At 33.1% G+C, this 13,362-nt stretch overlaps 1 protein-coding gene across 1 annotated transcript; it reads right to left on the reverse strand.

Annotated features, from left to right (window-relative positions):
• Positions 1 to 12,306: 12,306 nt before the first annotated feature.
• Positions 12,307 to 13,025, reverse strand: Bm8183 (Zinc finger, C2H2 type family protein; the record flags this gene model as incomplete). The annotated part of the gene is made up of 2 exons (XM_001898293.1): positions 12,307 to 12,544; positions 12,979 to 13,025. The coding sequence occupies 2 exons, from the start codon at positions 13,023 to 13,025 to the stop codon at positions 12,307 to 12,309; spliced, it is 285 nt and encodes a 94-aa protein (XP_001898328.1).
• Between the last annotated feature and the right edge of the window lie 337 nt (positions 13,026 to 13,362).

Genomic DNA, 13,362 nt, shown 5'->3' on the forward strand with positions numbered 1-13,362 from the left:
GATCTTTGGATGATGTCTTCCACAATATATTCCTTCCAAATGCGCCATTTGATTTAATGCTTGTTGTCATCTAAGCAGCCTAAGTCATGCTAATAATTCCTCTTTTCAGTTTCTGTCTACCTAAAAAAGTAATTTTTTTAATGGCTTACAAAGAAAATTGTAGCAATTAATTATCTTTTATTCCTATAAAAATTTTCATTATATTAAAAAAAAAAAACTGAAACTTATCATGCTATAATTTCAAACGTTTCGTACAAGCTAATATATTATTTAAATATTATTTTCTCATATTTCCTCCAATTACTCATTTTAAAAAAATTTTTGGATGTTTAAAGAATATTTCTTGTGAGAACACGGATTTCACTTTAAAAAGCACAACGTACGTCATCATCAAGTAATATTCACGTGTTTTCCACTGATCGTTCGATATTTGACACATCCATCAAATTGTCTAATTTTTCATTCCGCGAGTAGTTCAGATCATTGATCAGTTTTGAAAAGTACATATAAGTTACGAAACAGATTGAAATTAGATGCAAAATCCAATGCTTGTAATGTGCCATATTTTTTACGGAAAAATTTTCCGGGAAGAAGCTGACAACATAACATCAAATTTTTCAAAACAATTCTTTATAAATCATTTCCTCATTCTAATTAAAGATACAGAGTAATAGTAAATTCCTGTTGTTAGCATTTTTTCCAGTAGCAGCAATAAATTTTTTTTTTTTCAATTCATTTTTTTTGATCCATTTAACAAATATTCAATTAGATTATCGATTCTATCTCTTTTTCTTTTAGAAACTGGAAAATGAGCAAAGAAATACCGGAAAGCTAGTAAAAGTTTAGGTTCAAATTATAATCCACCGTTACTGATTTCGAATTTTAGAAAAGTGACAAACGTTGCTTTCAATTTATTCAAATATCATTGAACAAAGTCTCTTTTCATTGATGAAATCAACTCTTTTAATTTCGATGAGAAATTTTTACCAAAATTATCGTTAATTTACTCTTTTAGGATTCTAACGTATTCTGAAATTATTTAGCTGAGTTCATCTGAGTTAGACACGTTTTCAGCATATTAGCAAGCAAATAAATTTATTTAGTACTTTTTGACTTTCTACTTCTTTCCTTCCACGAATTGTTCCTCTGCTAACATTTGCACTAGAAGCTTACTTGATGCTTCATTTTTGAAATTTAAGAATTAATGTCAGTGATGTCAGATCTACTACAGATGTACATGTATTTGATTTGACGATGACCAATGACCAATGACCAACCACCTATTACTCTACGCCTCATTACTTACTCCACTTAATAAGATAGATACATCGATTTATCATTTTTCATAGACAATTTAAAGTAATTGATGTTCTATAAGAATTAAATCTCAAGTTGTTTATTAACTCTCTTCTAGTAATACTCATCTATCTGTCATTTTATTGATCATTGTCAAGAAATTCTGAAAACTACAGCAGCATTACTACCACTTCGACGACAAATTGGCAGAAGAACTGTTACTGCTATTTTGGCTTGAATTAAAATTTGAATTACTGCTTGTTTAAAATTAAACTTTTCAGTTTATCTGATCACTGCTATTAGCATTTAGTTCAATTTTGCTGCATGCTAGCCAGGTAACTCTCAAATTGGTAAGGTATTCACCTTGCACTCATTTTTTCTTGTCAAATCCATTCTCAGTGATTACAACGGGAAAATCGAAGTTCATTTGGATTGCTAACTGTCGCCAAGACTTCTCCTTGTAATGTGATGCCAAGTTGACATGTAATATATTTATGTCAACTGCAGTTAATGTTTTGGTGACAGTAACATTCGATCATATGCTCAAACTTTAATTTTATTACCTATAAACAGCCAACTTTATGCTAACCGATGCTTTAAGTCTAAATATATTGGTTCAAGGTGGTTGTCACTTGGTTGTCACCTAAATTTGCTACGCCCCACTTAAGCTAAATATTGAAGCAGTTAGCAGTGTAATTAGTTATCGTTCTCTGCAGCAGGAACCTTACGATTATGCCACAATTATAGTGTCAAAGCGCGGATTAAATCTCTTCCCTTTTACTTCTCCCAAAATTTCTTTTTTATGATGCTTTTATGGAACAGAATTGTCAGCTATTAGTCTTGGCATTCAATATGATACGAATTGGTGACAGTTAAATTTAAATTTATTAGAAATGTAAAGCAGACTGATTTGTCTGCCAATTTGTAAATTACTTTCATTTTACTTCGATCATCAGAAAGGAACTTGCATACCTCTGTCTAGATTTCACAGATCGATAACGATAATCTGATCATATCGATGAGTTGATCATACCGATAATCCTGGTCATATTGTTGAGATTTGCTGAGTAGTGCTCCAGTTTTCCGGGTGTTACGAGACTGAAAAGCCAAACTGTGCATTGAAAGTGTCATTTTATAATTCTCTTTTTTATAATTTTTATAACTCTCACTGATTTCGATGATCTCTGTAAATTTCTATGCTTAGAAAATGGTAATTTCAAACTCTGAGAATTGAAACAATCTGGAAGACATTTTTCATATGACTGCCATATAATTGTGTGAGCATCGATTTGTCGTTTAATGAAATCAACAAATTGCAATTTAAATAAATTTTATAAAAACTTGCTATCAGTGATGGATGACATAGTTATGCTAAGCTTTGACGATAAAAAAAATTCGAATTACTTTTGACTTTTTAGTGTCTGCTTAATTACAAGTGTCAGTCTTTCATTTCTTTACTTGAGTACTGACTTCAGGAAATCGGAAACCGTCAAGACTATGCTTTCCAGTTGACTTTTCGGTTTGCGGGATATTTTACATCTTTCCTAACTTACTACTTGACACATTCCCGGTTACGGTACGTAAATTTGATTAAGTAATAAACGTAATAATTAGCATGAAATTCTGATGATTGTAATGAGGTTGGATTTATCCTCTAATTAATTCAAAAGCACAGACAATATTCAAATATGCTTGGATCATATTTGCATATACATTGATCAGTGATTCGTGTAATTTAGATTTCTTTTTAAAAATAAATTTTCCAACAAAAATAGTGGATGGCATTTTTGACTGCTTTTTAGTTGACCACAGCTTCATTACAAGAAACTCTACTTCATCTGAAATAATTCATAACTTTGAACCTGTGCTTTAGTTTTGATTAAATTAATCAGAATTTAGAGAGAGAGAGAGAGAGAGAGAGAGGATTCCTGTCACCTGTCATCCATCATTACCTAAAGTCTTTGACATAATGTGGATGACATTCTTAGCATAATTTCACCACTGAACAAATTAACAGATCTACGGGACAATTAGACCGAGACTCCTCCTTCTCCATTAATTATTCATTGGATATTCTCCACTGCCTTGCCTCTCCCACCGGTCCATTTGAGAGTAAATATGTTTCGTTGACATCTGTACAATCCAGCAATTTCCACTTCACTTCTATAATATGCTTAAGTTACTTATTATTATTAGCTAATCAATGCTTCCTTAATTAATCACCTGCCTTATCACTTATCATTTCTTTAGCTGATTACTGAAATAGATAAAATGCTTTCTTTGTCACTTTATAATCGAACTTCAATAAAAGATAGACAATTTTACGGCTGAAAATAAATAAATTGACTTAAACTAAACAGCTATGCAAATTATCTTTAAATAGTAATCGAAGATTACTGAAAATTATTTGACACTTCGAAATTTTGCTCAGTTTTACTAATATTTGGAAGGAAAGCAGAATTTTTGTCTTCTGTCTTGCTCTCGAAGTGAATCATTTAATTACAATATATTTTCATATTTTATGAAATGTGTTTTCATTTAAATATTTTACATTCTATTTCCTTGCATCTAATTTAATTTTTTAGTTTTGATGATTTCGTCAATGGAAATTTATTAATTTTTCAAATTTTGTCAAAATTTAAAATTGCTCTAAAATTAGACTTAAAAATTCTGCGGTAGTAATTTCATTTAGCATTACGAATAATAAATGTTTTTTTCGCGTCTTTTTTTTCTCGTTCTCGTATATTTTCACTGTTTAAAAAATTATCTTATGAAAATTTCAACTTTCAGGCTAAGCTGTGACGAGTGATATGATTATCCCGAAGCATCCATTGGTCATGCAAGTAAGTGATTGATCTGATTGATCTTCTTTCATCGTTGTGAACACATTGTAAACATTATCTTTACTTTGTTAGCAGAAGAATCACCTAGAATTTATTGAAACATGCATTTGCATGCCTGAATGCATGCTATCTGAGTAGGTGCATGCCTGATCCGTCTTTGAAGCAGCTGATTAAATAGTAATTTATTAAAATGGAAGAAAAAATGGAACTATATATTTGCTTAGTGAAACGAATTCTTACGCTTTGCGTCCATCGTTTTCATTTATTATTATATTTGCACAAATGATGAAATTTGCACTTCTAAATAAAGCAAATGTGCGCGGATGGTGCAAATGTTTTACTTGAAGCACTCACTGTTCTCTCATTTAAATATTTCAAATTGTCACTGAATATGTAAATGTTGAAGAAGACAAAGTGCCGTGCCTTTTCCTAAAATTTAATTTTATTTCGCAGTATTTGCTTGCTTAAAATATAAGCCATATCTTCCTGTAAATATACAAAATCTTCATTCACTTATTCATTCATTCAATCAATCAATCAATAATCGATGAATAATCGATCAGCGGCTGTTCAGTTATTTAACTGTTTCAAGTTAAACTTGTGTCTCAGCCTGATTTTCCATGCAGAAGAATCTGAAGTTAGTATGAAATAAATTTTAAATCGTCTCAGAAGAGGCAGGTTGAGATTAGTAACCTGAAATGCTACTTTGGATTTATAAACTACTTTTAATTTTCAAATGTTTTTACTTTAAATTCAAATCTCCAAAAAGACAACATTAATTTTTTCAAATGCTTCATTTTTCTTGCAAAATTTTCTCATAATTACCGATCCTACTATACACATTATCGCCACGAACAATTATTCAATCTCTCATCAATTAAAGTTAGAATGGTAATTTAGTATCCAATAATAGCTCGTGTCGTTTACTTAATGTCGGCGATGTTATCCCTTTCATCACAACGGATTATGTGATCCGAATTGCTGTGACCTTTGAACTTTTCCTCTGAATAATAATAACTGTTATTTGCGAAAAACACTTGCCATACAGATGTTGCTGTTGTTGTTATCGTATCGTAAATCCCAAGCAGCTCGTGCACTCTCAGTTTTCGTTTCTTTTCAAATATTAAAATTCAAATCAAATTTATCCAAATTAATGATAAAAAAAAAAAAAAAAAATAACAAATATAATTGTTAGTAATTCAAACAGACATATCAGTTTCGATTTTCAAAACTTTTCGTTCAGAATTTCCAGAACAAAGAGTGCAGTTTGAGAATAATTCAAAATTTGGCGACTTTTTCACATATCAGTCAACTGATGGATGAAGTAGAATGACAAAGTGAAGTAATTAAAGTGAAAAAGATAAAATGATAAGACGATGCTTATCATATTGAACAGTTATCACATGATAGGCAGATATTATCAGTATTGTTCTACTGAGTGTTTCATTCCTTAAAGAGCAGAATTCACTGTAAATAACTTACTAGAAGCAAGTCCTAAGCTAAATCTTTTCCTCTACGGTAATTACTCTGATTATGATTGATCCCTTAATTCATCCTTCCATGCGTCCTTCATTCTCTCTTTTCTTCCTTTCTAGAAAATCTAATCAGTTAGTTAATCCTTTCTCTCCTGATCTCCGGTTAGTCTGATTTCAGGATCACTTCTGTATCGGTTCAAGAGAACCGGTTGCGTGATGTGACCAAACTAATTCAATACAATTGCGCTCTTTCTTATTTCTTTTGCGCCTGCCTCTCGACTTCTCGATCTTTCCAACTGCTATCAGTAATTGCATTCCTCCTCTCTCAGTTCAGCTCAGTTCAGTTCAATGTCGTTTAATTCACTTCAATTATGCATTCACTCTAGCAAATATTCATTGTTCCATTTTGATCAATGTTAATCCGACAGAAAATTATACAAATTACTGTAATGCGTTGCCTTTCGTAATCTGTTTTATTTCAATTTTATAATCTGCTAAACTTCCTCATGCACTGTCTAGGATAACTGAGCCAAAAAATCCAACCGGAATATCAATCGAGAATACGTGAGACACGTGGAAAGAGATGAATGATCAGGTTGAAAGACTGACTTGGGAACGATAGGTAATAAGATGTAAACATGGCTAAAGTTTTAACTAATTTCTGTATTTTTGGCTAACATTTAATTAAAATTTTGTGCAAACTTTGGCCATGGCATGAATAAAAGCAATTGATATTACTTTAAAGCTAGTTTTAATTAGTACCTAGCTATGACACGCTGAATATACTTGAATAACGTGACCACGTGTGCAATATCAGGCTTGTCATGGCATCCTCCCAGTTTTCGGTAGTAACTATTATCCGATTAGTTTGAAACCAGTATACCGTCTTCTTGCTAATAAAAAGTGGTATTGGTTCTCTTTGATTTATCTCTTCTAATTTCCGGAACCATATTCCTTACTTGCTACAGAATTATCCTGCTACCCTAACTGATCACATTAATCGATAAAATGATTGTGCAGAGAATGGAATAGTAAGACAGATCATCTCACATCATTCCTCTTATCAGTGCTATTATCACTCGATCACCGATCAGCATCGCTTACTGTGGATTACTGCTGCTGTGATAAAACTGATATGCTCAGTGTTATTTACGTAGCGGTGTATGATAATGATAACAAACTGCGCCAACGACAGTTTAGTGTCAAGTTGCAGCAGCGAGAACTTAGCTGATGTGGGTTTCAGGTTACATGCAGTGTAGTGTTTACTATCAGATAGACCTAGGCATGATGCAATCTGCTTAACACTCATTTGATAAGTAATGAAATGATGGAATTTCTCTGACAAATATCTCTGGTGGGTCTTTCTGACTCAAATAAGATATAACAAATGACCCATAATCGTTTAGTAGAAGAATGTTTAGCAATGTTTTGGGTTCGTTGAACTATTTGTTGTCCTTATTGTTGTTTTGAAACTCGGGTAAGCGGTTGCTTATTCGTTTTCTATTCTGATTACCTTGAAGAGTATCTCGCAATAACGGTTCGATTTTCTGGCTAATTAATTTTTTGAAATTAATCCTATTGCTGGACAATTTGGGTCATCTGATGGTCATTAGTACCATTAGTACCACTCATCATTACAATTTATTATTCACCATCCTTCTCATCAATCTCATCATTATCATTCATTTCCTTGCTCCAATCCGAGCACTTTTTTTTCAGTGTTTATTACTATTGTTAGAAATGAAAAAAAGCGCACTCAAAATTCGGTCTGTGTCCATATCAGATGGATCAGTAATAATTTTCCTCTGTCTTTTGAACAGTTTTAGAATTTTGAAACTTTAAAATACGTTGCTGGAAGCCTTCTACATTCCTTCCAATACGCTTACTTTTAATATTTCTCAGAATGCTCTACTCGGTTATTTATATTATGTGACTTTTAGAATTCAAAGATATCAAGAAGTCTAACTGTTCTATGCAAATAAATTTGAGTACTTCAAATGTCTTTAAATTTTGAAAGCAATGGTGACAAGGATTAGTGGAGACCTCTTACATCTTGCAAGTTAAAGTGCAAACCTAAGCTTAAATTTTAGCTCGAAACGTATATGAAAACTTGAAAAGAATTCCATCCAACTATTTTATGGCTGTCGAAAAGAAAAGAAACAATGATGGCCATTAAGTGGTTGTCGTTAGAAGTGAAATTGTCGTTAAAGTTATTAGCGGTGTGTCCACTTGATGTGGCCTCTTGAAAAGGAGGGAAAGGCAGGTGATAATGACTTGTTCATGGGCAAAAAGTAATTAACATTGGTAATAATTTCGTTTTTTCGAGGCCACTTCACATCAATTACTCTTTACCTGAAGTTACCCGAAAATCCTTGATGTAAGCGCACCAAGCGGCATTGACGCAGGCTAATAAACGAAATATCAAAGTTTCCATCCATTATGTATATATTATATTATTTCTTAACATTGTTTAATTGTAGACTGGCAGTGTAACTTAATAGACATTCTTTCATTCAATTTCTAACCGCCAAAATTTGTTTCTAAAGTGAAATTTTCATCATTTCTAGCAAAATCTACCAGACATGTTGCACTACTTTCTTGGCTTACAAAGTTGGATTTAAAGTAAATGGCTTACCTTCCTTCTCTCAGTTAAGGCTGATATTTTTGCTGAGTCTCAAGAGTTATTCTGACCTTTACAAAGAAAAATGTCCACTTTTTGCTAGGCTTATTTGAATTCACATATAGCTCAGGCCAAAACAATAGTTTACTTTAAAGGACTTCTATTACTTACATCAATCATTTTATGAAAGTTTTATTGTGCTTTTATTCACCTTAAGCTCGATATTCACTCTTTCCTCTTTTCCCTCACCTGTGTTCGGTTTCTCCTTTTCTCACCTGTACTTTTCGTCCTGCTCTCATTACCGTTGTCACCAATACATCTTGAGAACAGCAAATGTTTGACAAATAATTTAGAGCCAAATTTGCGTCGTTTACGAGGAAATTTGTTTAAGCCATAAGTGTCTTTATTCGAATACTCGGACAATTAATAACGGCAAGTCAATAAGTAATATTATTTCAACAGGAATATGCTTAAGACTCTTATATCCTATCAGTGCTCTCAGTAGTAATCATTGCTTAGCAGTAAACTGCATCTTAAAATTTTCCTCAGTTCCCTAGATTGGTCTTTAATAGAAGATTTTGCTTCTCGTTTGCATTCCTTGGCCCGAAGGCTTTGCCAGAGAATTAAGGCACATTAGCAGAATCAACTAACCGATATTTAGAAGCAATTTAGAACAGGAGATGACAGTAAAGTGAACGCTTTGTCACTGAATGCTTTTGGACATTTTACAAAGATTAATGGCAAACAATAACTTTGTTTTGCATTTTACCTTAGGACAATCTATCATAATTCAAACCATTTACTTTTTGCTGTTATCGTTAATGGGCCAATGCCCAAATGCAATCACTTTTCTTTCTCTCTTTAAAAGACTTCAACTGAGAGTATGCCAAATGCTTAGTTTATATTCCTACAAAGCATTCCTACAAAATGCAAAAAATGCTAACTTGGCCAGTTCGAATATTTTTATGGTACTTCCTGTTCATTGCATCATGGACTGAACAAATTCAGGCCAATTCATGGTACTGGTCCTATCCGGTTTGCAATTATTATTATTATTTTTTTTTAAGGGAAGAATTAAATCTTATTGATGGGACTAAGTTGAGATTTTCAAAGCTTTTGGTTCTTTTTTCAAAGACTGTAGAAAAATAAAAAATGTCATAATTCAGTGTCAATTTTTACGTCTAAATACGTGTTCAATTTATCTTTTTAGCTTCTCTTTTTGTTTCTTCTTTTCCGTTACCTGAATGTACCTTACATTTTCTCATTAGCACTGATATAGTCTTTAGATCAGACATAATCAATTCATCCTTTTTACTCAAATACATCAAATAATAGAGAGAGAAAAGGAAAAGAAAAATATCTAAGTGCCAACATTTTCAAAACATTTTTGTTCTCAATTGCAACGATTACTTTCAATGTTAGAAAGTATCATCAATAATGTGTCGAAAGTGCTAGCTTCTACAATAAGATGATAAGGTAACTGTTAAGATAAGTGAGAAGTTCAAATAATCCAAAAGCGAAAAATACAGTATGGTTGTGTTTTGATCTGATCCTGATAAGATCAAGGAGATTTGAACTGATAAATAAATGGAAAGATTAGCAGTGTTATTCGTCACAACACTTTGACATCCTCTTCTCATCAATATTTCAATCAACAAATGCTCGTTCTTCAAGACTGTAGATTTGTAGAGGCGATGATGGTAGTAACTTCACGAGGATTTATTGGCCAATGAAAATATGGCCATGTATGTGTGTATGTGTATGTGTGTATGTGTATGTGTGTGTGTGTGTATGTGTGTGTGTTGTTGCATAATATTAGCCAAGCAACAGGCAATAATGATATTTAATTTGATTATTATCAGTCAATTCTGTTGCTAATGAGAGAAGCAAAGATGGTTGTGTAGTAGTACTGAGTGAATAGTTTTGAATTCATTAATAATGTCTATCAGTGAGCAATAACATCATTAGTCTGATTAATGAGCTAAATTGTAGTGAATGTTTAATTAGTCGCATACACCTGGAACTTTAGCAGAGAGGAGAGGAGAGGGATGGATGGGACGAGAATTGTGTTTTGCTTAATGAGTGAGAATGAGACACAGGTTGCTATGACATTTTAATAGTTATCATCGAACCAAATTTTAATCCAAATCTTAGGTCAGCTATATTTCTCCTTGTTGTCCAACCTGCTGTCCTCTTCATTTTTCAATTTTCAATTTTTTGAGAAAGTACAATAATTTGACAGTCTAAAATTCAAGGTAATTCCCCCATCTTTCCAGCATTATCATACGTGAATTAAAGTTTAATGAAATGAAAATAGCAACAGTTGCAAATTTTGACAAAAATGATTTTGCACCTCTCGGAAAAAACAATTGCCATCTCATCGTCAGTACCTGTCGTCAGTTTTAGAGTAAAATCAAAGAAGGTCAAATCTCGCTCAATTTGCCAAAGCCTATTGCTTTCATTCTTATGTTTACTTCTTTGATATGTTTAAATTTTTTAAATTTAAATTAAAAATTCAGCCTACAAAATTTAAAGAATTTTATGAACTTTTTGAATTTCAAAACATTACTCATTGTGATGATTGGATTCAAGATTTAACAGTGATAATTGTTACTACCTGAAGTAACACTTTTTTCTTGCTTTAAAGTGAATTTTTGAAATTCTTAGCAAACTAAACTAAAGTCATTTATTTGAGTTCCATTTGGAGCGCAATCAGAAAGAAGAAATGCGGAAAGTTACATTCCGTCAAAGTAACGAAATGATAGTAACAATAACAGAAAACAATATTAACAATAATAATAATTATTAGTAGCAGTAATAGTAATAATAAAACAGTAGGAATAATAACAATAATATGTGACTTACCTGTTCACAACTGATACGTTCATTAGCCAACAACTGATATGTTTCTTTTACGGCTGTACAATGACTGAAGGAAGGAACGGATCGGATTACAGGATTCTTCCTAAAGTCTTCCGAATTAAATTAGACTGAGTGCATCTACATTCAGAGCTATTCATCATAAGTATATTGTATAATGCAGAAATTTAGGAACTGTGTGGATGACTGAATGCGCTAATGTTACACCTAGTGCGCAGATACTCTGTCCTTCTTTCTTTATTGAATCTGCTACCTTTGCAAATGTCCTGTCGAAATACTTCGTTTCGTTAGCGTTTTTCAGCTACTTTCAATTTCTTATCATTCACTCTAAATTTGGATTAGTTTTTAAAAAAAAAGGAAAGATTTTGGTAGTATTTTGTAGTAAATTTTGCGTCAATACACATTTTTTAAATTTCAAACGTAATTTCAATTTTTGAAAAAATTTTTCAAAAAATTAAGTCTCCATTCTGTCAATGGAAGTTATTGGGATATACCGGGGTGTGTGCACTTGTCTAAATTCCACTTTGAAATTCTGTTTTTTGAACTTGTTCCTATGCAAACTCATTTGCTAAGCAAATAAGCAAAATATATGTATTTGTTGGGGAGAATATTCGTGAAATGAAGCATAGTGGGAAGAAATTGTTTGTTTGTTAAATGAGCTCAATTTTTGGTTACTATAGAATGGATGGATGTATATTATAGGTATAATTGAGGTATTTTCTGTTACAAATTATAGGCTTAATTTGGGATTGAGAAAGGGAACATTGGACTGATTTGCTTTCCTTTCCATTTCGTACAAATTGCACCTCAAAATTGGGCATTTAAAAGAGAAAGGAGAAAGCCTTTCGGCTGATGCTGTTCAAGTAATAGTTAGTCGTGTCCACCCGATGTCACTGATACTATCAATTTCAACTCGTTACGTCACTTTAATCAGTTAACAATGTCTGTCACGTCAAATCACGCACGTGTGCTATACATCAAATAGCTGTAATTAATGCCTTTACCACAGCAGATGCGATCTGAAGTACTCCGAGCTGTCCATCCATCACATCAGCAAGTAAGTAATACGTTAATTAAATTGTTTTGCTGCTCAGCAGAGACAAATCGCGACGGACACGGATTACGGTAAATGAACCATGGAATATAGACAGTGGGAAGTTGTTACTGTCGTCACTTCCTACTACTATCACTACTACCTGCTATTAGCAGCAGCAGGTAGATCTTCCATCGCTGTGACTCTCTCTACCTCCCACTTCTCCATTATTTCCCGAATATCTCTTACGAATCTCGTCATCACTCCTCGCCAATCCAAGCCATCCGTTCGGTCGAGCATGACACTCGTCAATGAAGAGCAATTTGCCGGAGCAGTTAATCCGATAATTTGAGTTAATGAGTGATCGAGTTTCTGCAGCATGCATGCACCACTTCCACTGCAAGTGAGAGGTAAAGTTGGCCTCGCATCTGCACGCTATTGCGTGTTGCATTGCTAACACCTCAGAACATGGATCCCATTTGGATGAGTAATAGCTGCTCAATTCGGTAAGACCGGAAACAACAAAAAGGAGGTCTATCCGGTGACAGTTTATTTTTCTTTTGAACATTCTTCCTTTCCTTTCCTGCTGTACTGTCCCTAAATTATCGAACGAAAATTTCACATTTTCAACTATCTATTCGACTGATCATATATTTGCATTATTTTCTAGAACAATTAAACTATATAAACATTTGGGTGCAAAATAAGTTCGCCTTATAGGATGACTCAGCATCAGCAATAAATTTTGGAATTTCAAGCAACAGAAATGTAGAAATTCCGCTGCTAACAAAGGCGGTGTTCACTGAGGAGGAATGAAAAAAGACGGCTAACCGTTTTGCATCATCCGTTACTGATGACGACTGTTCGATCCGGTCCATCAGTTATGAGTGCTAGCACGTTGATCATTCAGGTCATCCTACAGGAATACAAAATGCCGGTGATGAACAGATTTCATTAAAATTTTTCCACACTTGGAATATTATTTCTGACACACTCATCAACAAGGTGTGCTAGCATAGACCAAATAATAGGGAAGAAAGAAACGAAGCAAAATTAATCATCATCATCATCATCAGTCATAAAATTCCTACGGGACAGAAAACGATCGAGAAATATTACACAAATACAAGTATGATTAGGCCTCTGCGTCGACTTCTTGCTTATTCATAATTTCATTTTAGCGTCTGCTCGGGAAAATAATGTAATTTCATCATT

Source organism: Brugia malayi, assembly GCF_000002995.4.
Source record: "Brugia malayi strain FR3 genome assembly, contig: Bm_007, whole genome shotgun sequence".
Classification (NCBI taxonomy): Eukaryota; Metazoa; Nematoda; class Chromadorea; order Rhabditida; family Onchocercidae; genus Brugia; species Brugia malayi.